Here is a 26,873-nt window from a genome sequence, read left to right as displayed (position 1 = left end):
TGACTTTCTCCAGATATTTCTGGGAGTAATGTTAGATCTGATGTTTCAATCGCCATAATATTTTAAAAACTAATAGCTATTGCTTGCGTCTGTAATTCAAATGTGAGACAGCTATCAAAAATCACACCTAAGATTTTTAAGGAGGACTCTAAAGGAAAATTGATTCCATCAAAGCTTAGAGCCTTATCATCAATCATATTAAATGAACTGCAAAACAACAAGAACTTAGTTTTTCCCTCATTCAATTTCAACTTAAAACGTCGAAGCCCACTCTTCTAACATATTCAACCCTAACTTTACTTTTAGGGTTATATTCAGAAATTCTCCCATAAAAGGAGCAAACATCATCGGCATAAATTAATAGCTTTAATGCAGCTTCCTTCCCAAGCACACCATTATAAGATTGAATAGTATTGTTGAAATAGAAGTGCCATGAGGAACTCCGCAACCTGGGTTCCATGTGGTGGACAATACTCCCCTTCATTTTCACCTTAGAGAATCTACTCATCAAGAAACCCCTAAACCGTTCCAAAACAGTGCCACTAATACTACAACAATCCACAGGGCCACTCCTTCACTCCATTCATAATTGTTGTAATCCTGTTGGACTGGATGGAAATATCAAGTTACTCTTTTTCAATGCTCCTGTTATGAGACAATCAGTACCTTGCCAAGGGGTTATAAGCCTGTGCCAGAGACCAACAGGAACGCAGTGCTGGTGATGAGGAGTCCTTCAGCAGCTCAACGCTCAGTCGTCTCAACCACTCCAACCAATCATCCTTTGATACTCTCCTGGCAGCACCCCAAGCCTGAGTAAAATAGCAAGACGCAACCTCATAACATGTATCTTGGCCTCCACTCCATTCCACAACCAGATACCTTATCACCAATCCTGCCCTTCTGATCCTTTCCCTCTGCCTCCCCTCATCTTGGACAACACTCTAATATCTACAGGACTCCCTCAATCTAAGGTTTCCAAAATTATAAGATGCAACAAGGTGTTCAGCATCTCACCTTCTGTAAATTGGTGGTGCTAACATGCAATTTCTTCATAGGTCCAGGATCTACAGGGCCACTGGCTAATGCATCTCCCAAGTTCCCTTTCATTACTCGGTGCTGATAGATCAAGGGATCCTCTTCTTCATCAGCAAGAGTGTATCCCTATGAACAAGGACCATCAGAATGATGACGCTACAATATACACAAAGGAAATCATATATGACAGGAGATCAGCCCTCCCCCACCTCATATGCACTCTTTTTGTACTACAAAGCTCACCTTACAATCCTACAAATGAGAATATCATAGCGCTGGTGATTTATTCTATGACGAACCAAAACTTTGTTTACCATTGGTATAAAAATCTGGTACTGTAAAAAAACAACAACAAACACAGCGTTACTATAAAGGGTAAGAATAAGAGACGTACAACACAGTAAGGAATACTGGAATTTTCTCTCAAAATAGGCTGGAACCATTTCCTTTACAGATATAAAGGTGTGGGGGGGGGGGGGGGGTAATTTTATAATAACTAGTGTGTAGAGCATGGTTTTCAATGCTTAACTAGTAGGCACTTATAAAATCATCCAGGAGTATAATCACATAAAAAAAATGGGCATGAGCTAAATCCAAAACCCTTCCCTTTCCTCCTCCTATGTGTATATGTATAAAAGTGGACGTTATTTTCTGAGCGCCTATTTTTTTGTAAATCAAGGTGGGTTAAATTCAGGTACAGTAAGGTACAGAGGAATAGTTAGTGCAGAGGGCTGAGAACCTGGAGAACCAGAATTGATTCCCACTGCAGCTGCTTGTGACCATGAGCAAGTCACTTAACCCTCCACTGTCCCACATACAAAAGAATGTGAGTCACTCAGGACACAGAAAGTACCTGCTCTGGTTGTACTATACAAAGGTGGTATATCAAATACATGACCCGTTACCCTTTATTTTCCTGTCCCCAGAGGGTTTACAATTTGTTTGTAACTGAGGCAATAGAGGGTTAAGTGACTTACTAAAGATCACACGGAGTGAAAGCAGGATTTGAACACGTTTCCCTGGTTCTCAGCCCACTTCTCTAACCATTAGGCTAGTCCTCCACTTCACCGGCATCCCCAGGGGAGGAAAATGATTGAAGTGGAGTGGGATCAGTACATATATATGTATTTCATAAAATACGTGCATACACTTACCAACATATAACATTACTCCTATCGCAGAGCAAATGCTAAGTTTGTGCAAAAACCTTCTGGTGCACTATTTTATAAAAGATATAGAGGCTCACATGTTGCCTTTATAAAACAGGCAAAACATATGTACCCAAGTCTTATTCACATACATTTCTTTATGCTAAGTTTACTGGAATGAACACAGGCACTCCTGGAATAGGATTGTGGAGGGGTTTACATTTAAGCACATACTTTTAAAAATTTGATCATAGGTCCATAAATTAACCCTGAAAAGTTGTACATCCCAAGTAGCAGGTGATGTTGGGCAGATTATAAATGTATTTATTTATTTATTACATTTATACAAATAAAACCAAGTTACTTACCTGTAGCTACTGTTCTCCATGGGCAGCAGGATACAAGCCCTCACATGTTTTAATTTATTTTTGTTGATTTACGTATGCTATGACTAATCTACCTTGGATCATGTGGGATACAAATAAATACCATAAACCATGACCAACAGAGCCTATACAGGAAGCTACTAGAGTTTCGTAATACTAAAAAGTTTGGAGCCACCTCACCACACATGCACACCATTTCCCACCTGCTGCGTGTGACCATCTCAGTCTAGTTATTTCCTAAGAGTAGAATACAGCTCCTTGGGAAGGTGGATGGGTATGTGAAAACTTGTAAATCTGCCATCCATGGGGAACATCTGCTACAGGTAAGTAACTTGGTTTTCTCTGTGGGCAAGCAGGATAGCAAGTTCTCATAGAATGGACTCGCTAGCTACAGGCTGCCTTTCAACAAAAAAAAAAGGGAAAACATCAACAAGGTAATGCAACATACAGATGTCAATATATTTCTGGTAGCAGGTAGCCTTTTATATATATACTAGTAAAAAAGCCCCGTTTCTGATGCAAATGAAACGGGGGCTAGCAAAGTTTTCTTCAGAGTGTGCATGTGGGAGTGTGTGTCCCTGCCCTCTGCCCTTTCTCCCTCCCCCTCCCCCCTTGGAGTCCAGTCCTTCAGTGTTAAGTTTCCTGCTGTTCTGTGTTACAGAGAGAGTGAGGGCATCTCTCTCCCCTCCCCCTCGGAGTCCTTCACTGTTACAGAGAGAGGGATTTCGTGCTGTGCTGTTTTCCTTCACTCATGGGGAAAACGGATATCTCTGGCGCTTCACACTTCCGGCTGGAGGCTTCAGAACGTTGGTCTTGCCTTTTATATATATAGATATATATATATTTTTTTTTTTTTGAAAGACTGCCTGGAACAGAAAATAAATGGGCCTTGTGGGATGAAGTTGGATTCTAATGCCTAAAAAGGTTCTGGGGGACTGTCTGGCCAAACCTGCCGCGTCATGAATCCCTTTTCAAACAGCAGTGAAATGTAAATGCATGAACAGATGTTCATGCTGCAGTCTGGCAAATTTTTTCCATGGAGTTTGATCTTAAGTGGGCTATGACACTGCCATAGCTCTGACAATATGAGCTGCAACATGACCTTCAAGTCGAGCATAAATAAAGGAAATGCAGTCTGTCAGCCAATTGGATAGATTGTTTTTATTAATGGAAGCCCCCATCTTGTTAGGGTCAAAAGAAACAAAAAGTTGGGATGTCCTCAGCTATTTCCCCAAACAAAATCAAAGAAGGAGAGTTTCTCAGGTGGGGACTTCTCTTATGTGATGGAGATGGATCTGATAGTAAGCCAGTTGAAACCTCTTCAGAGAATAGTTCTGGTTAATAATCGGAATCCCAGATGTCAGACCCTGAAAAGTACTCCAATGGAAAAAGTCTGTCTGTCTGCCTGTCCTGATCTACTGATGTCGGTGGTAGGAAAAATAATGAAGTTGCTGCCAAAGGAAAGAGAAGTTTGCCTTTATGTGGATGACACACAGATTGCCAACAGAATGGATACCCCTGAGGGAGTAGAAACCATGAGAAGCAATCTCCAAAAACTAGAATGATCAAAGGTCTGGCAGTTAAAATTTAATATGTAGCTATATAGTGGGGTATTAGAAATAGCTTTTAAACAGTAATTTGCACAGCTTTTAAACACATTGCATGGTTTATCACAGAGGAATCCGGGAGGTCACCAATAAGACAGACCACTGCCGGGAACCAGTAACCATCTTAACCCAATCTGCAGGTAAGTGATTCAAGGTATTATGTATAACATGCTAGGAAGAAATACTAGTGGAAAGTTTTGAACGTAAGAGGCAGGGAGGAGGGTTCAAGCGCTATGATGGCAGTTCTGGGTGACAAATAAAGAACTGGTATCAGTTCGGTGATGTATACCCTGCTTCTGAGCACTATCACGCATATAAAAATTTATTTTTAAAAAGTGAGGAAGGTTGATTGCAGGTTTCTGTATTGTGTATACATATAAGTTAAAATTTAATGCCAAGAAGTGCAGAGTGATGCACTTGGGGTGCAGAAATCCAGAGGAGACGTACCAGATAGGACAGAGATTGATAGCACAGCTCAGGAGAGGGACTTTGGGGTAATGATGTCCGAGGATCTTAAGGTATCAAAACAATGCGAAAAGGCAGTGGCCACGGCTAGAAGGATGCTAAGCTGTATAGAGAGGGGTATAACCAGCAAAAGAAAGGAGGTGCTGATTCCCCTCTATAAGTCGTTGGTGAGGCCCCACTTGGAGTACTGTGTTCAGTTTTGGAGGCTATATCTTGCTAAGGACATAAAAAGATTTGAAGCAGTTGAGAGAAAAGCAACGAAAATGATATGGGGTTGAGGACCTGAACATGTATACTCTGGAGGACAGATTCGGTTCAGTAGCTGGAGAACAAGGCCAGTGTTTTTTGGTGGTATTTGCTAACGAACACAAACGAGGTGCTCCAAGATGCATTTTTAAGCTCTGTTTGACTGGACCTTTGCTTTCTTATCTGAAATATTTTTATTTGTGATTTATTTGAGCAATTTTACTCCAATTTGTTGGAATGTATTGTATTTAACATGCATTGCCTGTCAGAAATGTTTTTTCTCTGTGATTACTCTGTGACCTCTGATGTGAATTACTTAGAGAGGTCACACCCATGCAACTTCCTGTGGGGGTTAGGCACAGCACATGGAGCTCATGATCTCTCCTAAGCTGAGAGGATCTATGGTGGTGTGAGCATCCATTACCATCTAAGCACATGGAAAGAGCTGATAATCCAAATGTATAGTATTATGTATATATAAGCCTGTCTGAATATAATCTAACTACAAACTGTGAGTAAACAGATGTTTTGTTACTTCAACTTTAAAGTGACTCAGCAGTGAATTATTCTGGGGTGTATGAGAGAGATGAAGAAAAGAAATTAACATTTCTAAAGCTGAAGCTGTGTGTATAAAATCTGCTAATTATTTACTACAAATAATCCAACAAAAGGGTTATGGGCCCAGGGCCAGGAATTGAAAAAGAAGAGAAATATTACCAGGCAGTAAAAAAGCCACATTTTTCTCTTAAGTTTTAAAAGAAAGATTCAGTCTGTCTCTCTCTCCCCCCACACAGCAGACAGAAGGCTAAGAAATGGCTGAGGGAGGGAATTCACCATTTTTCTACTCTCTCAAGGTGCCTAAATTAACTGAATTTAATTATCAGCAGTGGGAACTAAGATTCAGATGTCTCCTTCAAGCAAAGAAATTAAATATATGCTTAGACCAAAACAGAACAGCTGAAAATATGGCTGAATGGGACAATGCAAACTATTATGTGAAGTGCATGTTTTTGGAAGCTCTCTCAGAGAAACAAGCCATATTAGTGGAGGGAAAAGATACACCAAAGGACATTTTATATAAACTGAGAACTATGTATGCAACTACATATGCAAAGCAGCAACCAATTTGGTTGGCAGAGTTAAATGAAACCAAATTAAGGGATAAAAGTAAGTGTAATGATCACATTATGCAGCTTATGTCTTCATTTCAAAAGCTAGAACTTTCTGGAATTCCCATGTGTGATGCATTGAAAAGAGCATTTCTTTTTACCTCACTATCAAAGAAGTTTGATGTTTTTAGGTCTGTAAATGAAGCCATTGAAGGGCAATCTTTTGAACAGGCAGCATCAAAACTGAGGCAGGAATGCATAATTAATGATTCTGAGGAGATGTGTTCTCAAAGTCAGTCAGAGAGAAATGAAACAAATTTCTTGGCAAAGAACAGAGGAAGGCGGAGCTATGGGAAAACTCCACCCAAGGGCAAGCTGATTTGCTATTCATGTGGAAAGGAGGGACATGTATCTAAATGGTGTAAGGAAACACAAAACACCCCCTCTAGCTCACCTAAGCCAATGGAACAAAAGAATTCTCCAACCAGGAAATGTATGAAGGACAATAATAAACATAAGAGCTTTCTAATGGTAGAAAAATCTTTGACTATGGTAAATAATAATTCAAATGAAAGTACTTGGATTTTGGATTCGGGGAGCACATGCCATTTAACCAATTGTAAGGATTTCTTTCAGGAAATGTGTCCAGAAGAAGGTATTCTTAAAACTGCAACGCAGGGACTGCTAAGATCCAAGCAAAAGGCATTGGATTCTTAAAATGCAAAGTGTCTAATGAAGTTAAAGAAATTTCTGTAAGTGATGTCTTGTATATTCCCCAAGCAGTTTGCAATATGCTTAGTGTATCTACATTAGATAAGAAGGGATTTGTGATTCATTTTGAAAACAGTAAGTGCACAATCTCTAAAAATGATGAAGTGTATGCTGAAGCTTTTATGCATAATGATGTTTATAAACTGAGCATTTCAGGTGAAGCCTCACATCTGGCGCAAGTAAGGAAGAATGATGGTAAATGTAGTCTGGAAACCTGGCACCGCCGCCTGGGACATCGTGATTTTAAGGTGATCCAGGATCTTCACAATGGGCAACTAGCCACAGGCATTCAGATAAGTGCAGATGCTGGTAAAATGGAGAAATGCATAGACTGTGTTACTCAAAAAGGTGTGAGACCCTCATTTCCTGCATACACAGGAAATAGGAGTAATAAAGTACTGGACTTAATACACAGTGACTTATGTGGACCGTTTAATATCCCATCATTGGGAAATAACAGATTTGTGCTAATATTCTTGGATGATTTCTCTAGATACTGTGTGGCCTATTTGCTGAAAGAAAAAAGTCAAGTCACAGACATGCTGAAGAAATACGTAGCCATGGTGAGCAATAAATTTGAAAGAAAACCAAAGGTTCTTCAGACCGACAATGGTGGTGAGTTCATTTCACAAAGCATGCGCACATTTCTAGAACAAGAAGGCATTCAGCATATCACAACAGTAGCTTATACACCAGAGCAAAATTCTGTTGCAGAGAGAAAATTTAGGTCACTTGTGGAAATGACCAGATGTATGCTGTCAGATAACAATCTCCCTAAAAGACTATGGGGGGGAAGCCATTCTCACAGCAGTGTACCTACAAAACAGAATGCCAACTAAAGGCGCTGAGCGCACACCACATGAGACATGGCATGGTAGGAAGCCAAACCTGTCACACATAAGAACATTTGGAAGTACAGCATATGCTCATGTACCAAAGCAAAGAAGGCATAAGCTGGATTCCACAACAGAAAGGGGCATTTTAGTTGGCTATGCTCCAGGACACAAAGGATATAGAATTTTGAATCTGAAAACTGGCATTGTTGGCATAAGACATGTTACATATTTTGATGAAAACAAAAGGGTTGATAAAGGCTGGATTATCCCAGATGAGCCTTATCATCCAGAATATGAAACTAGAACCATAATAGACATGCCAGTGTATATAAATGCCATACCAAGGCAGATGTCTGAAAGCAACTCATCTGTATCTAACGAGGAACAGGCAGAGGAAGCAGACACAGAAAGGATCATCGCAGGAGACAGTACAGTTGGAGAAGGGGAATCAATTGGAGAAGGACTCTCAGATTTAGAGGATGCGGAAAGGTCAGACCAACCTGTTGTCAGACGCTCATCCAGGGAAAACAAAGGTGTTCCACCCCCAAGACTGTCTTACCTAACAAAGTCAGCAGAAGCTCAAGAGCCCTTAACATGGGATGAGATTGAGAAAATGCCAGCAGAAGAAGCTGCTGAATGGCATAAAGCAGCACAAGAAGAAATTGATGCATTGGATAAAATAATACTTGGATTCTTACAAAATTACCTCCTGGCAAGAAAGCTATAGGATGCAAATGGGTATTCAAGTTAAAAAGGAATGCACAAGGAAAAGTGGAAAGGTATAAAGCCAGATTAGTCGCAAAGGGATATCTTCAAAAATATGGAGAAGATTTTGATGAAGTGTTTGCACCTGTAGTGAAACACACGACAATTAGAACACTTCTGAGCATTGCAGTCTCAAAAGGCATGCAAGTCAACCACATTGATGTGAAAACAGCATTTCTTCATGGAGATATAACTGAAGACTTGTACATGGAACAGCCAACAGGTTTCATAAATACAAAACAAAGACAGCTAGTGTGTAAATTAAACAAAGGTCTTTATGGATTAAAGCAAAGTGCAAAATGTTGGAATGACAAATTGCATGAAATATTGACAAATTTAGGATTTAAGCAAGGTGAAGCAGATAAATGCTTGTACACTAGGTGCAGAAATGGACAATATGCATACATTTTAGCTTTTGTTGATGATCTGCTCATTGCAAGCGAAAGTGAGCAAGAGTACAAGGACATTGTAAAATACTTAAACCTGAATGTTGAGATAAAAGAACTTGGTAATGTGTCATACTATCTTGGTATAGAAATTGAGAAACAAAATGATGGTTCTTATCTTCTAAGCCAGAAGCAGAAAATAAATGAGCTTATTGAAAATTTAGGTATGCAAGATGCCCAAGTTGTAAGCACTCCCATGATCACTGATTTTCTGAAGGATGAAACAGTAAGAGAACCTTTACCAGATAACATCCAATATAGATCAGCCATAGGTAAGCTTTTATATCTAACTACCACATACAGGGCTGATATAGCAAATGCAGTAGGAATTTTGAGCAGAAGGGTCAGCTCACCTACCAAATCAGATTGGACTGCAGTTAAAAGGATGGTAAGGTATTTAAAAGGTACCATTGATTGTAAATTAAAGATTTCAGCCAATAGTAATCCAAAACTAATATGTTACTGTGATTCTGATTGGGCAGGGGATCATTCTGATTATAAATCCACAAGTGGATATGTGTTTATGTATGGAAATGTACAAATTTCATGGGCCAGTCATAAACAAAGTATTGTGAGTCTGTCTTCTACAGAAGCTGAATATGTGGCTGTATCAGAAGCATGCAGAGAACTGATGTGGATTGAAAAACTTTTGCTGGATTTTGGAATAGCTGAACAGAGACCAATCCAGATAATGGAAGATAATCAGAGCTGCATCCGACTGTCACAGAATGACAAGGTTCAGTCACGCACCAAGCACATCGCAACGAAATACCACAACGTGCGAGAGTTGGCGAAAGAAGGGGTCATCAGTCTACACTATTGTCACACCAGTGAGATGACAGCTGACATCATGACCAAACCGTTACCCAGAGAACGTTTTGAGAATCTGCGTATAAAGCTTGGACTTTGTGTAAATTAATAATTGCATGACAGTTATGCATGAGAAGGGGTTTGTTGGAATGTATTGTATTTAACATGCATTGCCTGTCAGAAATGTTTTTTCTCTGTGATTACTCTGTGACCTCTGATGTGAATTACTTAGAGAGGTCACACCCATGCAACTTCCTGTGGGGGTTAGGCACAGCACATGGAGCTCATGATCTCTCCTAAGCTGAGAGGATCTATGGTGGTGTGAGCATCCATTACCATCTAAGCACATGGAAAGAGCTGATAATCCAAATGTATAGTATTATGTATATATAAGCCTGTCTGAATATAATCTAACTACAAACTGTGAGTAAACAGATGTTTTGTTACTTCAACTTTAAAGTGACTCAGCAGTGAATTATTCTGGGGTGTATGAGAGAGATGAAGAAAAGAAATTAACATTTCTAAAGCTGAAGCTGTGTGTATAAAATCTGCTAATTATTTACTACAAATAATCCAACACAATTGACCCCTGGCGCAGGCCTCTGTACACCGAAACAGGCTCATGTCAGGTCTTTTTAGTAAAGATCTCTTCACTGTTCCAGTTCTGAAGGCCTTTTTGTACTTTTCTGTGTTTTGTTTGTGTATTTTTTAACCCTTTCTTCTGCTCCTTATATTTATTTTAATAACACATGTATTAACTGCTCAAATGGTACATGACCACTCTGTGTTGTGTACAAAATAACAAATATAATTTATAATAAATAAAATAATTGTCAAAGTACTTATGTACTTTCATTTGAAAATCTGGGAGAGTGCACACAAAGAAGAGTACAAGCACACTTTTTACCCGTGCATGCAGTTATAAGATTACCACAAAAAACTCTCTCTCTCTCTCAATCTAGTGCCCAGACCTTTATCTATCATCCAGTCAGAATAAATTATTCCCACAGCACCACCATACAGTGTAGCATAGTAGCCCTTCTTGCCCCTCTTGCTTCTTCCAATCCAAGACAAGCATCACCTTTTTTCCAAGCTGGAAGACAAGGGAAGATAGCGTATCCATGGCTATGGACCGGAGCTCAGGACTTGCATCCAGTGTCCTCACAATTGGATGAATTATCCTTGAGGCATAATCGGTGAAATCCAGGGATTCTGTCAAGCGATCTACAGTTTCTAGAGCAGCCCTACAATCAAAGAGTAAAAAGAAACAAGTTGCCACAATGTGTGTTGCCAATACTTGTACTATCATATTTTGCCTCTCTGAGCCCTGTCTTTAGATGCCTACAGTCTCCTGAACTTCCTCTCTGTATATCATCACTTTCTCTAATTAATCTATATGCTGGCATGTAGTGAAAGTTAATAACTAGAGCAATTTATAGGCAATTTATTGAGAAAGCTACCACAAAGCTCTGAAGCCAAGTAAAATTTGAAAAAAATTACTAGAAGTAAATAAAAATAGCTTTTCAACAAGAGATTTTTTTATGCCTAAAATAAGATTAGAGCCAGTTAGCAGACTAGAAAAGAGAGTATGGGCTAGTTGAGGCTTTTCCCTCTAAGTTAAAATGTTGGTTTGTTAATAACACGTACTGGTACTCTTAATAAGATTTGGGTGGAGGTAGATATTTATAAGGTATTTAAGAACTCCACTTTCTCTCCATTTTGTATTGAGTGTTAATAATTAGAGCAACCAGGTGTCAAGTCAGGAGACCCAAATAGAGAGCTGCACTGGAATGGGGACTGTGGGAATTCCATGAGGATGGAAGTTGCCGTCGGAGTACCATGGGGATGGAAGAAGTTGCCGACGGATTCCCATGGGGATGGAAGAAATTGTAGTGGGATTCCTGCAGTGTGTACTCAGAATCTCTTGTGATTCCAGAATGAGGCTTGGAATGCACTCAAAGAGGCACTGGAGCACCAGAATGAGGCTTGGAATGCCAAGAGAGGCAGCTGGAAAACTAGACTGACTTGCAACACTCAAAAAACAATAGGAGGCAATTATGGGTTGAGAGGAAACAGAGGGTTGCGAGCAAGTAAATAATAACATTGACTCCTACAAGTCGGGATGGAGAAGATTAATTGTGGGGATGGAATGGATGTTAGCAGGTACAGATGGGTATGAGTTAGATTCTATTGGGGATGGGTGAAATTTCTGTCCCCATGGAACTCTCTAGACCCAAGCTCTAGCCCATCTGCCACCAGTCACTGTACAACATTCAACAAGTTCTGCAACTTACTTGTTAGCAGCTTTAATATTACAAATTGTTGAGACACCTTAGGCATATCGAATGGCAGAACACAATCAGGCTTATTTTTGAAAGAGAAGGGCACCCATCTTTCAACACAAATTGCAAGATGGGCATCCTTTTCACAGGGTCGCCCAAATATGCATAATCAAAAGCTGATTTTGGGCGTCCTCAACTGCTTTCCGTCGCAGAGACGACCAAAGTTCAAGGGGGCATGTCAGAGGCGTAGCGAAGGCAGGACTGGGGCGTGCCTAACACATGGGCGTCCTCGACTGATAATGGGGAAAAAAAAAAGGGCGTCCCTGACAAACACTTGGAAGACTTTACTTGGCCCTTTTTTTCTTACGACCAAGCCACATGTGCCCTAAATGACCAGATGACCACCGGAGGGAATCGGGGATGACCTCACCTTTCTCCCCCAGGGGTCACTAACCCCCCCCCCCCCTCAAAAAAATTAAAAAAAAAAATATTTTTTCCAGCCTCTATGCCAGCCCCAAATATCATACCCAGCTCCATGACAACAGTATGCAGGTCCCTGGAGCAGTATTAGTGGGTGCAGTGCACTTCAGGCAGGCAGACCCAGGCCCATCCCCCCTACCTGTTACACTTGTGGTAGGAAATGTGAGTCCTTCAAAACCCACCACAAACCCACTGTACCCATATATAGGTGCCCCCCTTCACCCATAAGGGCTATGGTAGTGGTGTACAGTTGTGGGGAATGGGTTTTGGGGGGCTCAGCACACAATACAGAATACAGCCGCCAGACTCATATCTGGAAAAACTAAATATGAAAGTGCAAAGCCCCTAAGAGAGAAACTTCACTGGCTTCCACTTAAGGAACGTATTGCGTTCAAGATCTGCATGATTGTACACAAAATCATTCATGCAGACACCCCAATCTACATGCTGAACCTTGTAGACTTACCTCCCAGAAACACCACAAGATCATCCCGCAAATTTCTCAACCTGTACTACCCCAGCTGCAAAAGACTCAAATACAAGCTGATGCACACCGCTACCTTCTCATACCAGAGCACGCAGTTATGGAATGCATTACCTACTGACTTGAAAGCAATCAAAGAAACAACAATCTTCTGAAAGTCTCTGAAAACATTCCTCTTCAACAAGGCCTACAATGAGAACCTATAACCTCACCAAGCCACCTCACTACCCACTCAATAATGAACGCCCACCTTATACAACTACCCTAACAACTCTCCTCCTTCTTCCCTTCCTTAATCGCTACACATTATTAACTGTATCTGATCTCCCTTCCTAATCGCTACACATTACTAACTGTATCTGATTTCCTTACATAACAATGTTAACAAATCTATGTAAGCCACATTGAGCCTGCAAATAGGTGGGGGAATGTGGGATACAAATGCAATAAATAAATAAATAAAGGTAAGGGAGCTATGTACCTGTGAGCAATTTCTGAAGTCCACTGCAGTGCCCCCTTGGGTGCCCGGTTGGTGTCTTGGCATGTCAGGGGGACCAGTGCACTACGAATGCTGGCTCCTCCCATGACCAAAGGGCTTGGATTTGGTCGTTTCTGAGATGTGAGTCCTCGGTTTCCATTATCGCCGAAAATCGGGGACGACCATCTCTAAGGTTGACCTAAATTTCGTGATTTGGGCGTCCCCAACCGTATTATCGAAATGAAAGATGAACACCCATCTTGTTTTGATAATACGGGTTTCCCTGCTCCTTCGCCGGGACATCTGCGAGGACATCCTCAGGAAAACTTGGGCGCCCCTTTCAATTATGCCCCTCCACATAAACTATTTGTTGGCCAAATCACACTGCTGAAGTATTACAATAATCATTATCATTAGTGTTTATTTTCCTAAAGAGAAAAGTGCTGGTATTCCCTCCCAAACTGGATGCAAAGGTCATAAATGGCATGATTCCCCTCATGCTATCTCCTTTCTACTAACAGAAGGAATATGAACAGAGCTCTTACCTGGATAACACATGGGAATCACTGATGGGGGGGAGGAAGGTGTCAAGAGACAAACATTGTTGGTTTTCGTTCTCTCTAATTCCCAACTGGAGTTCTTTTGTTTCTGAACTGCCCCCCTCCCCCCACATTTTGTTTTCTCAGATTCATTTTCAGCAAACTTTATTTCAATTTAAAAAATTTGTACATGCATTAGTAATACATAAAAGGTACAAGAATTATTTTCAGAAAACGCAATCACTGTAGCAATTTAAATGCCGGCTACACCACTTAATATGTATATTTCAATTTAAATGCCAGCTACACCACTTAATATGTATATTTCAGTCACGCTGGCCACTACAAGAAAACTACACACACACACATTCTCATTGAAACCCTAAAGTAGTGAAAGGAAGTAAACAGAATGTCCAAGCAATCTATAATTCAAGTAACTGTAGCCGGTGTTGATTTGCACAGGAATTGAGCATCCTCGATTAGGACGAGCTTTCTGCCAAGTGGACTTCTGTGGTGGGTGTGCTGGAGCTGAGCTTCAGGCCATCTGTACTGAAAGATTCGAGCAAACTAATTTAGATAAAAGTCTTCCACGCCTCCACAGTTGTCTTCACCCTGCGTGATTGACCTGCCACTGTCAGTAATAGCTCAAAAGGATATAACCACCGATAATGCAACCCAGCTTGTTGTAGATACTTCGTGACATCACGCAAATCTCTCCATCTCTGAAGGGTGGCTTTAGCTAAATCCTGGAACAGTATAACTTTGCAGTTATTCCATTTGATGTCACCCAGATTCTGGGCTTTCTGCCACACAGCTTCCTTTACTGCAAATTAATGAAAGCAAGCCATATCGACGGTTAGAATCCTGCTGGGGCACCATACTTTTATGAGTCCTCTCCAGCTTTATAGTAGCTGCTCCTGATTCACCCACATCTCCCATGTCTGAGTTCATAATAAAAATGCAGCGCTCCTGCACTACTTGTGCAGTCTTTATGTTTTTCATTCTCCGGAATGCCTTCAAAACACACATTACAGCTTCTGGACCTATTTTCCAAGTCCTCTAGCGCTGCCTGAAGATCAGCCCTTTCTTTTTTTTTTTCAGTATTTAGTTCCACCCTCAATGCCTGCAAATCGTCATCTAGCTCTTCAACCTTCTCCTCATATCGCTCTAGGCAGCTCCTGATACCTTGCACCTCTTGTTATGGAATTTGTCATGCAATTATGCTTCTTTCTCCTTTGTGTTTGTTCTGAGGCCTGTTAGTGCAGACTTCACACATCCTGTTCACTGTAGCCAGAGGCCTGGTAACGGTTTTAACTGCAAACTAGTACAAACCAGTTTTAACTGGACATATAAGAACAACAGTTGGTAACATATAAGGTAATGACCAGACACAGAGCTCTGTGCAGAATTCCTCATTGGGTAATTTATGAGGTGGTGCTCTGTGATGGAAGGCGTATATAAGTGACTGTACATCTAGGGAACGCTGGAATATATCCTTCTGGTAGGTAGGGCATATTCCGGGGGTGGGGATGTGTGTGCTTCCCCCCCCCCCCCCCCCCCCGGTGCCCGTGACTATGGGTGGGGACTAAATCTTTGCAGCTAAGAATCTTTCATTCTTTCTTTTGTTTCTCTCAGCTTTGTGTCCTTCATACGATATGTCCTGATGAGGAACAAACTTTCCTTCCTCTTCTCTGAATTCAGACTAATTATTTTACAACTACCAGAGTAACTAATGTTTGCTACTGATACCAGCTCCTGTTGTAGTGAGTAATAAAACCTCCATTTTCATGTCTTTTGGTCTCTATCTGACTTTTTCTGAGAGAATAGCATTAGCCACGCAGCTTTACACTCTAATCGCAGTTCCAAAACAGCTGACTGAATATCTTTCCGGACCGCCAAAATTTCCACCTTCAAGTCTAAACCAGTGGGTGACGTCCCGCTTTGTAATTTCCTGTCGCTCTCCACTATCTCCCCGTGGTTCGTATCGGAGTCTGAGTCTCTTCTGAGCAGTCATCACTTGCAACTCTCCAGGAGGAAAGGATTAATAATTAAAGCTGCAGAGAACAGAATCATACCGATTTTCCCCAAGCTCCAATGGAGCCAAAATTTCAAGCGTCCATCTCGCAGTGATGACGTCACTTCCTCTATCATTTAATGTATTCATGGGTTCTCTAGGCTTCATTCCTTTAGAGAAATATCAAATTCTCATTTTTTATGCAGATGATATATTTGTTTTAATTCCACTCACTGATAGTTTGGATCAATCATTTCTGACAATAATTAATTGTATTGACAAAAATCAAGAACCAGGTCTTGTCACAATTATTAAAATTACATACCAATAAAACAAAAAGTTTTTGGTTATGTAAACATCAAGATCTACTGCCTGACACATTGCCTCTGAATTTGAAAGAATGGTTACCCATCGAACTAAGGTGTTGGGGGTAAGATGGGCTTCACCCTTTCCTTGTAGGATCAAGTGAATTCTTTTACCAAAGCAGTTTTATTTAGATTAAAACAACTGAGATCAGCGAGACCTTATTTTTTGGACTAACACTTTGCAATATTGGTACAAAAGGCTTAATATTATCTCATTTAGATTACTGTAATACACTATACCTGGGGACATTTGCTAAATTACTAAAAAAAAAAAAAAAAAAGCTTCAACTGCTATAAAATACGACAGCCGTTTGATTTTCAGGCAGCTTAAATATGATCATACTACACTACTGATATATGTAAACTGCTTTGTTGTACCCACAGAAAGGCAGTATATGAAATCCATGACTCTTTACCCTTTACTATTGAAAGCACTTCATTGGCTTCCAGTTCATGCCCATATTGAGTTTAAATCCTCTTGTACCATCTTTAAAATATTCTATGGCCTGGTTCCTGATCATCTAAGTTTAATTTTGTTTCATCATTTACTTATGGAAATTGCACATTGATCATTGGACCCTTAATTTCCATTCGTTCAGGCAAGTTTGATTTAAAACTATTCTGGAAACATCTTTTATACTCCAGGCTGTGCAGATTTGGAATAATCTTGCTACTGCTATAAATCAAATCTCATCCTATATACTCTTTTGTAAAAATTTGAAAACTTGTTTGTTTCTGAAATATTTGTGCGATAATAGTTGTTAACGATTCTGCTATTTTGGATTATTACCCCCTGTTTACACGAAAACAAGGAAATACTGATGAGGAGGAACAACACAGTGCCCTATATAAGGTAGCGCTCACAAGTTGTTGCTCCCTATCTCCATCTGCTGGTTGACAGGCATAACTTATTGGTTCTGGGCTGGTCTGGTGGAAGAGAAGACATAATGGTGCCACCACAGTGTTTTTTTGTTTTTCAATTTCTTGGTACCATGGGGGTGTTGCAGCCTTTGTGGCTCTAGCATTATAAGTGCCCCATTCATCTTCCCCACTACCATGCTCACTTCCACTTCTGCTGTCACCCCTTATATTTATCCATCCAAACAGGTTTGTTTGTAGAAACAAACCTATGCATACAGACAGATGAACAGTAATGCCTGAGGACAGCCTGTCTACCATGTAAATAAAATACACCTAAAATATGATACCTTTCTGGCTAAAAAGTCATGTCGCTATATCACTTATAAGGAGAAGTGGTCTTTGTTATTGTCCTACTTTAGAGATACTTGATGAGAAGTGTTTTTCTTTTTCCTTTTCTTCCTCTCCGCTCTCTCTCTTCTGTCCTTTACATGATTTTTGCAATTTGTATGCTGTTGTACTGTTACACTGAATTGTCTTCTGTTATTCTCTTTAAATTTAATAAAAATACTACGACCATAAAAAAGGATGCCAGTACTTATCACCATCAACTAAAAGCAAAAAAGAAGCTCTGATTATAATTATTGCTAACATCTTGGCACTAATGAACAAGAAACGAGCACTACAGACCCTTGAATCATTGTCCAAAAAGCAAAGGAAGAAAAATACTCACTTGCGAGCTGGCAGTGGGGCATCAAGAGCATCAAACAGTTTCACAATCGGAGGTAAAATTAAATGCAAATAATCATCCAGGTTAGCTCCAAATAGTTGAATGGCATTCAGCAACTGTGACACAATCAGAAAGCAATCCATCAGAGAACAAAAAGGCTGAGTGCAGGTGGTGCGGTTTTTCTGCTCCAAGGAGCCTGATGCTTCTGTTGAGACATACATGGGCCCCTGTTGCTCCTTGTGATCTTTGGCAAGTCAGTAAACCTTCCACTGCCCCAAGTACAAAAACTTAGACTATGAGACCACTAGGGCCAGGGAAAGTACCTGCATGTAATAAATGTAAACTGCTTTGTTTGTACCACAGAAAGGTGGTATATCAAAATCCATGACCCTTTCCTCTCACCTTGACTGTGACTCCACGGCCAGTGCTGCTGTCATGCATAAACACCCGCAGCATGTGTGGAATGAGCTGGGGCAGATACAGTTTGAATTCACCCCCAAGAGCAAGCACAATCTGCTCAATCAGGAGGATGATAGTGCTCTGAATTGGGTTATTCATAGTCCAGTAATCCTGTACCTATTGGAAGAAGAAAAAATAGGTTACAAACCACCAGTGGCCAATCCATTGGAGCCAAAAGACCAGAAAAAAGAAAGAGAGGGAGAGAGAGAAATATGTATACAATACCCCCACCCCTTGGGCAAAGAAACACACATACACTTCTACATCATACACACACTACCTCAAGGAATACAGAAATACATAAAGAAACACAACAGACAAACATACAGAGCAGCATAAGGCCCTACACAGATAATGCAGACACAAGGCAAGTACAACCACACAGCATAAGCAAGCACACAGTTTAGGCAAGTAGTGGCAAAAAAAGCAGGGAGAGCAGTATAGGCAGGACAGAGCAGACAAACATGTCAAAATAAAGACCACAAAGACAAGACGGGAAAAACATCATCAAACATACACGCAGACAGAGAGGCAGAGGGGAGTCACGCAGACAGAGAAGCAGAGGGGAGTCACGCAGACAAACAGAGAACATAAGAACTGCCATACTGGGTCAGAACAAAAAAGTCTATCTAGCCCAGTATCCTCTTTATAACCATAGGCAATTCAGGTCAAAAGTACCTGGCAGAATCCCAAAAAGCAGCAAGATTTCGCACTATTTATCACCAGAGATAAGCAGTGATTTCCCCCAAATCTACCTGAACAACAGTTTATGGACTTCACTTCTAGGAATCTGTCCAAACCTTTTCTAAATACAACTACATTAACTGTTTTTACCACATCTCCTGGCAACAAGTTCTAGAACTTAATTATGTGACAAATTAATATTTTCTATTTGTTTTAACTATATTACTAACTTCATAGAGTGTATCTTTGTCTTCGTACTTTTTGAAAGAGTCAAGAAACGATTTGCATTTACCCATTCCATTCCACTTAGGATTCCGTAGATCTCTATTATATAATCGCCACTCAACCATCTCCACTCCAAGCTGAAGAGCCTTAACCTCTTTAGCCTTTCCTTATATGAGAGTCATTCCATTCCCTTAATAATTCTGGTTATCCTTCACTATGCCTTTTCTAGTTCTGCTATATCCTTTTTGAGATATAGTGACCAAAACTGCACACAATACTCAAGGTGAGCTCACACAATGAAGTGATTCAGAGGAATTATGACAATCTCTATTTTATTCTCTATTCCTGCCTTAATTTCTAACATTCTCTTTGCCTTTTTTGGCTGCTGCCACACACGGAGCCAGAGATTTCAATATATTGTCCACAATGATACCTAGATATTTTTCCTCAGTGGTGATTCCTAGTGTAGAATCTAGCATTGTGTTATCTATAATAATGTGAAATCTAGCATTGTGCATGTATAATTTGGGTTATTCTTCCCAACGTAGATCACTTTGTACTTGTCCTTATTTAATTTTATCTGCCATTTTAATATCCACTCTTAAGTCTTCCGAAGGAGCATTTCATAAGTGTCTTTGCAAAAGTTTCCTGAAAATCTACATACACTGTATCACTGATCTACCTTTACACCTTCAAAAAAATACAGCAGTTTGGTTAGGCAAGACTTCCCCTTCGTTCAATCCATGTTTGTCTACAGGTTCAGTAATTTTGTTCTTTAAATAGAAGTTACTTTGGCCATTTTCCAATCTTCAGGTACCATGGATAATTTTAATGATAGGTTACAGATCAGTAATAGGAGATCTGCAATTTCATTTTTGAGTTCTTTCCATACTCTGGAGTGTATACCATCTAATGGAGGTGATTTGCTGTTCTTTAGTTTGTCGATTTGGACTATTACATCTTCCATGTTCACTAAGACTTGATTCAGTTCCTCCGTATCTTCACTCTTAAATATCATTTCTGGCATGGGTGGCTCCTTTATATCCTCCTCAGTAAAAAAAACAAAAACATGAAGCAAAGAATTTATTTTGGAGTCCTTTTACAAAGGTGCGGTAGCGTTTTTAGTGCACTCTAATAATTAGCATATGCTAAATGCTAGAGATGCCCATAGGAATACAGTGTATACAGGAATAAGTGTAGCTCACACTTATTTTTACCGCACGCTAAAAATACTAGTGCGCCTTTGTAAAAGGACTCCTTAATCTCTCTACTATGGCCTTGTCATCCCTGAGTGCACCTTTTAGCCGTGATCTAAAAGTACAAATGACTCTTGCTTTTGCTTCTATGGCAAACTTTTCAAATGATCTTTTAGCCTTCTTTATCAATGATTCGCAAACCAGTGCTTATGCTGCTTCCTGTTTTCTTCTTTTGGATCATTTTTCCATTTTTTAAGATGTTCAATTGTTCATTTGACTCTAACAGCCTCTTTCATCCCATACCATGCTGTTATTTGGCCTTCCTTCCACCTTTTTCTAATATGTGGTACACATTTGGTCTTGGCCTCCAAGATGGTGTTTTTATAACACCCATGCCTCATTTAAACCCTTAACCTTTGCAGATGCTTTTAACCTTTGCAGATGCTTTTAACATTCTTTTTAATCATTTTCTCATTTTATCACAGTTGCCCTTTCAAAAGCAGTAGATACAGTAGATTTCCTTAGAGTCATCACTCAAGTTATTAACTCAAATTTGATCATGTTATGACTACTATTGCCAAATGGACCCAACACGTTACTCTCTCAATCCAAATCCTCCATTCCACTTAGAACTAGATCTAAAATAGCTCCCCCTCTTGTCGGTTCCTGAACTAGCTGCTCATGAAGCAGTTATTTATTTCACCTATGAACTTTATCTCCCAAGCATTTTCTGACATAACAGCTATCCAGTCAATAATGAGATAATTGTAAACTACAAAGTTGAATTAACAAGCAGCACAGTCATTCTATATATTTTATAAATTTGTGGAGAAAAAGACCTCAGCAACATCCATTAACACACAGAAGCCTTATTACTCTCCTAAAAGATGGGTTAACATAGTACTCATTGTTCAGAAAAAACTCCAGAAAAACAAATATGTCAAAAAAAATATAACAAAAAAATTATAGTTTTATGGTCTCCTTGTTGAGGAAAAGCAAGCGTCAAAGGTAGAATCCCAGAAAAATCTTATTTTATTAAAAAGAAACAATGGTGCAAAACTTATCTGTCATAGTTCATATATGAAGAATCATTCTTAAAGATCAATAATCCTCTTCCAAACCCTACTTTATAGCACGGATCTTACTGCAGTCGCAATATAACAGAGAACCCTGATTTGCAATGACAGCTACTTCAGGGAATAATTTCACCGACTCAAGTCAATTGTTTTGGGTAAATAAGAGAGTAGTCATACTGGGTCAGACCAATGGTCTATCAAGCCCAGTATTCTGTTTCCAACAGTGGCCAAGCCAGGTCACATGTACCTGGTAGAAAACCAAATTGTGGCAGCATTCAATGCTACAAATCCCAGGGCAAGCAGTTGTTTCCCCTTGTCTGTCTCAAAAGCAGACTATGGATTTTTCCTCCAGGAACTTGTCCAAACCTTTTTTAAGCCCAGATACACTAACAGCTTTTACTACATCCTCCGGCAAAGAGTTCCAGAGCTTAACTATTCATTGAGTGAAAAAATATTTCCTCTTGTTTTAAAATTATTTCCATATAACTTCCTTGAGTGTTCCCTAGTCTTTGTACTTTTGGAACAAGTAAAAAAATCGATTTACTTCTACTCGATCTACACCACTCAGGATTTTGTAAACCTCAATCGTATCTCTCCTAATCAGTCTCTTTTCCAAGCTGAAGAGCCCTAACTTCTTTAGCCTTTCCTCATACGAGAGGAGTTCCATCCCCTTTATCATTTTGGTCACTCTTCTTTGAACCTTCTGCTATATCTTTTTTGAGATAAGACATCCAGAACGGAACGCAATACTCAAGGTGCGGTCACACCATAGAATCCCCAAGGTGGACCCTAGCATTAGGTAACTATGATTCGGATTACTCTTTCCAATGTACATCACTTTGCATTCATCCATATTAAGGGCCCCGTTTACTAAGGTGTGTTAGTGTTTTTAGAGCGCCTACACTTAGTGCACACGCTAAGGAATACTGTAGGCATGTACATGGTTAACGCACGTTAAAAACATTAATGCACCTATAACGCTGCTTAGTAAACAGGGCCCTAAATGTCATCTGCCATTTGGAGTCCCAGTCTTCCAAAGGTCTTCCTGCAATATTTCACAGTCCACTCGTATTTTAACAACCTTGAATAGTTTTGTGTCATCTGCAAATTTAAACACCTCACTCGTCGTTCCAATTTCCATATTATTTATAAATATGTTAAATAGCACCGGTCCCAGTATTGATCCCTGCGGCACTCCACCCCTCCTCCATTGAGAGAAATGACTATTTAACCCTACTCTCTGTTTTCTGTCCAATAACCAATTCCATCACCTCCTATCCCATGACTTTTTAATTTTCTCAGGAGTCTTTCATGAAGAAATTTAACAAAAGCTTTCTGAAAATCAAGATACACTACATCAACAGGTTCACCTTTATCCACATGTTTATTCATGCCTTCAAAGAAATGAAGCAATTTGGTGAGGCAAGACTTCCCTTGGCTGAACCCATGCTGTCCCATTAAACCATGTTTATCTATGTGTTCTGTAATTTTATTCTTTATAATAGTTTCCACTATTTTGCCCGGCACTGACATCAGGCTTACCGGTCTGTAATTTCCTGGATCAACCCTGGAACCCTTTTTAAAAATCAGCATCACCTTGGCCACCCTCCAATCTTCAGGTACTACGGACGATTCTAACAGCAGATCAGCAATTTCTTGCTTGAGTTCTTCAAGTACCCTTGGATTTATGCCTTCCGGTCCAGGTGATTTACTAGTCTTTAATTTGTCAATTTGGCTCACTACATCTTCCAGGTTCACCAAAATTTCTTTCAATTTCTCCACATCATCACCCTTGAAAACCGCTTCTGGTACAGACATATCTCTTACATCTTCTTCTGTAAGGACCGAAGCAAAGAATTCATTCAGTTTCTCCACTATGGCCTTGTCCTTGAGTGCCCCTTTTGTTCCTTCGTGATCTAATGGTCCCACGGATTGTACTTGCTGACTCATTATTATAGGAGTAAGAAATTTGTTAGCTTCCCTAATTTCTGTTAACATTTCATCATCTGTCTGTACTAACTGTACTGCAGATAGCAGTACAGCCCCATTAGTATTCTTTTCCCCTTCAAACTCAAATTTCTATCCAGAAGGATTCCAAATTGCAGTATTTATTTTGTTTGATTCAATCCCCTTTTTAACACAAAGTACCAACCTCTCCAATTTGATCCACCTTATCACTACGATATACTTTGCACTTTGGTATCACAGTGTCCCATTGGTTATCCTCCTTCCTCCAGGTCTCTGAGATGCCTATTACATCTATCTCTTCATTTAGTGCAATCAACATCAACTCTCCAACTTATTTTTTAAGTTTTTAGCATTTGTATAAAGACACTTCAAAGTGTGTTTTTTTTGTTGTTGTTTGTACAGTATCTATAACCTGCTTAACTGCTGATAGGAAAATTTGAAATCTTTGTCTGCTCTTCCCTTAAAAGCACCTGGCTTGCTTGTACCTTTGTTGCAACCTCTCTATTGGGATGCCCTAACTTCTCTCTGTTTTGATAGTATTCTTCAAAGATACCTCACTCCAAACCATTTGCTCTTGAGCAACTTTTGGATTCCCCCCCATTTTAATTTAAAAACCAGGCAGACGGGACCAACAGAGACAGACAAAACAGGACCCCACGCAGACAGACAAAACGGTACCCCACGCAGACAGACAGACGGTACCCCACGCAGACAGACAGACGGTACCCCACGCAGACAGACAGACGGGACCCCACGCAGACAGACAGATGGGACTCACGAAGACAGACAGACGGGACCCACGATGACAGACAGATGGAGGGAGCTCCTTCTCCTGACCCGTTACCAGGAGAGGAGGCCCTTTGGTCCTACCCCCAGTACATACTCTCCCAGGGCTGTTGGGGGAACCTTCACTCCCCCTTTCCCCCCTGGATTGCATTTCCTCACACGAATGTTCCATTTCCCACTGCTGTCTGGGAAGCCAAGAAGCTCTTTTCATTTCAAATAGCTCCAGATCAGCACAGGAAGCAGACAGCTGGGATTTGGGCTCCAAAGCTTCCAGGTTTCGAGAGGTAAATTCCTTTCGCGTCATGGATTGCAGCATTTCACTTGCAGTTAATTCACTCTGACAAGAAAAACACTCAAGGCTTGAAACCACACTAGTGCCCAGCTCTCACCTGCCTGTGTTAACACTGTAAGCAGGCTACCAGCATAGGCCAAGAGACATGAGCTAGTGAGAGAGAGATTCAAAGAAACTTCCTAAACTTCTTCCACCACATTGCTCCAGTATTAGGAAAGAGGGATGGGGGGATGGAGGGGAAGGCTCAATGCTCCCTGCATTTTTACACTGACAATATGAAAGTTATAAAACGTAAAGGCTGTACCTGTTTACAAACAAACAGTACTCCCGTCTTTGCACGCTTCCATTCTTCTCCAAGATATGTGAATAAACTTCCCAGTGTGGCAAGAGCAACAAGGTCTTCCCCATGTGCAGGAATAGTTCCTCACCAGTCCATGCCACACAATGTATGACATGACTTTGTTCTGTGTCCCCCCTCCCCCAATTACACAGTGCAAGGACATGCCCTCAGCCCCTTTACAAGAGCACAATATAGTTATATTCTCACCTTGCTCCTAATGCATGCTTCAAAAAGATGCTCGTTTCTTTGGATGGACGGGGAGAGGGGGAGTAGGGGACAGAAAATACATTCCACTATGGTATGTAGTGCAGGGACAATCTTCTTCTTGAACTCAACAGGATAAGAACATTCCCCCCTTTCCTCTCCAACACAAGATACAGCAATATTTCTTTTCCCCTCCCACACATGCTACAGTTAATACTCTATGCCCCCCTCCCACCACTATGGCACAGGACTGTTATCTACACCTCCCACTACACATACAGTACATGATGAAAAACTTTGGTTATACCTGCCAATGTTCATTTCTTAAGTCCTACCAGACCAGTCCTGAACCAATGGGTTATGCCTTTCAACCAGCAGATGGCAACAGAGAACAAAAACTATGCCTTACTCTATAAAGATCACTGTGCAGCACCTGCTTCTGAGTATTTTCTTTAATAAAGCAAGAGAGAAAAATCTTCCCCTAACCCGTCCCTGAAGGAGAGTGGGGTGTTTCAGGGTTTCAACAGAAAACCAACCATAAACCTCCAGAGAACCCAAACTAATTCCTGTAGTATTATCTTTTCCAGAGTCAAGTACAAAACGGCATTCTCAACAAACCAGGGTGGGACTCTGAACCAGTCTGGTAGAACTCAAGGTAAGAAAACAAGTAGGTAATACTACATTTTTTTCTTTTTTATCATTCAACAGAGTAGTCCAGAACTCAGGGATTTAATAAAGCACCCTTAAAACTGAAGGGGAGCCTTGCTCTTTGTACTACTGCACCAAATGCAGCATCCTTCCTGGTAAAAACATCTAACCTACAGTGCTAGAAAAGATATGCAAAGGTGCAACCATTGCAGCTCTACAAATCTCAGACAGCAAGACTGTCTACCAGTTGTGTGCAATCAGGGCCTTCAAGGGATTTAGTGAATCCTCAGCCTGCTGCCACATCATGTTTTATTTTTTGTTTTTGGTAAAGTTTGCAGCACTGCTATCCTCTCTCTCACCCTGCGGGTACAACATCTCTCCCTTTCCCCACCCGCCGGCGATCCTTCACACCTGACTTTGACAGAAGCAGCAGTGATTAATACATGATGCCTGCCACTAACTCCAGAGCCTTCCCTCTTGTCACATCCAGCTCCTGTTATGGTAGGAGGTAGGATGTAGCAAAAGGAAGGCTATAGAGGCGGCAGCAGGCAGCATGTGTTAATCTCTGTTGCTCCTGGAAAAGCCAGGTTTGAAGGATCGTCGGCAGGTGGCAGGGATAGGAAGAGGGAGAGACCCTGGACCTGCAAAGGGGAGGAGGGAAAATTGGAGAGATACTGGATCACAAGGGGGGGAACCGGGTATGGGGGGGGGGAGAGATGATGGAATGTGGGAGTAAGAGAGCTACTAGACAGCAGGGAATGGAGGGAAGAAAGGGAGAAAGCTGCTGGATCATATAGGGGGAGGATAGGAGAGATACTGGACTATTTAAGGGTATGAGAGAAGCTGGACATGGAGAGGGACAGGGACTTCCACCCTGCCACTGCAAATCAGCTCGCTGCCCCCAGAAATAGACCCTGGGACCATGCCTCTGTCTGCTGCTCTTCCTCACACAAGTGAAACTGGTGACTAGAACTAATACAGCACTGGCTGCCCTCGGCCTGTGCCGCCATGCTACATACTGTCAGTCTCTCTCAGTGGCCCCACTAATGTAAATTAAGGTGGCAAAGACCCTCCCTCCACCCAGAGACTCTCTCTCCTACTGTTTCTGGAGATGCTGCTTAGTCTCTCTCCTCAAATAACC

The 26,873-nt window shown here is 40.7% G+C and overlaps 1 protein-coding gene across 1 annotated transcript in view; it reads right to left on the bottom strand.

Moving 5' to 3' along the window:
- Positions 1-26,873, bottom strand: part of MTOR (mechanistic target of rapamycin kinase) — a 181,479-nt gene that overhangs the window by 111,053 nt on the left and 43,553 nt on the right. The window contains 6 exon segments of the mRNA XM_030185556.1: positions 667-809; positions 1,015-1,163; positions 1,280-1,370; positions 10,706-10,868; positions 17,858-17,970; positions 18,257-18,430. Coding sequence (XP_030041416.1) covers positions 667-809; positions 1,015-1,163; positions 1,280-1,370; positions 10,706-10,868; positions 17,858-17,970; positions 18,257-18,430 — 833 coding nt within the window.

This window comes from Microcaecilia unicolor, chromosome 13 (assembly GCF_901765095.1).
Source record: "Microcaecilia unicolor chromosome 13, aMicUni1.1, whole genome shotgun sequence".
In the NCBI taxonomy this organism is placed as follows: Eukaryota; Metazoa; Chordata; class Amphibia; order Gymnophiona; family Siphonopidae; genus Microcaecilia; species Microcaecilia unicolor.
This window is presented reverse-complemented; position numbering and strand designations above follow the sequence as displayed.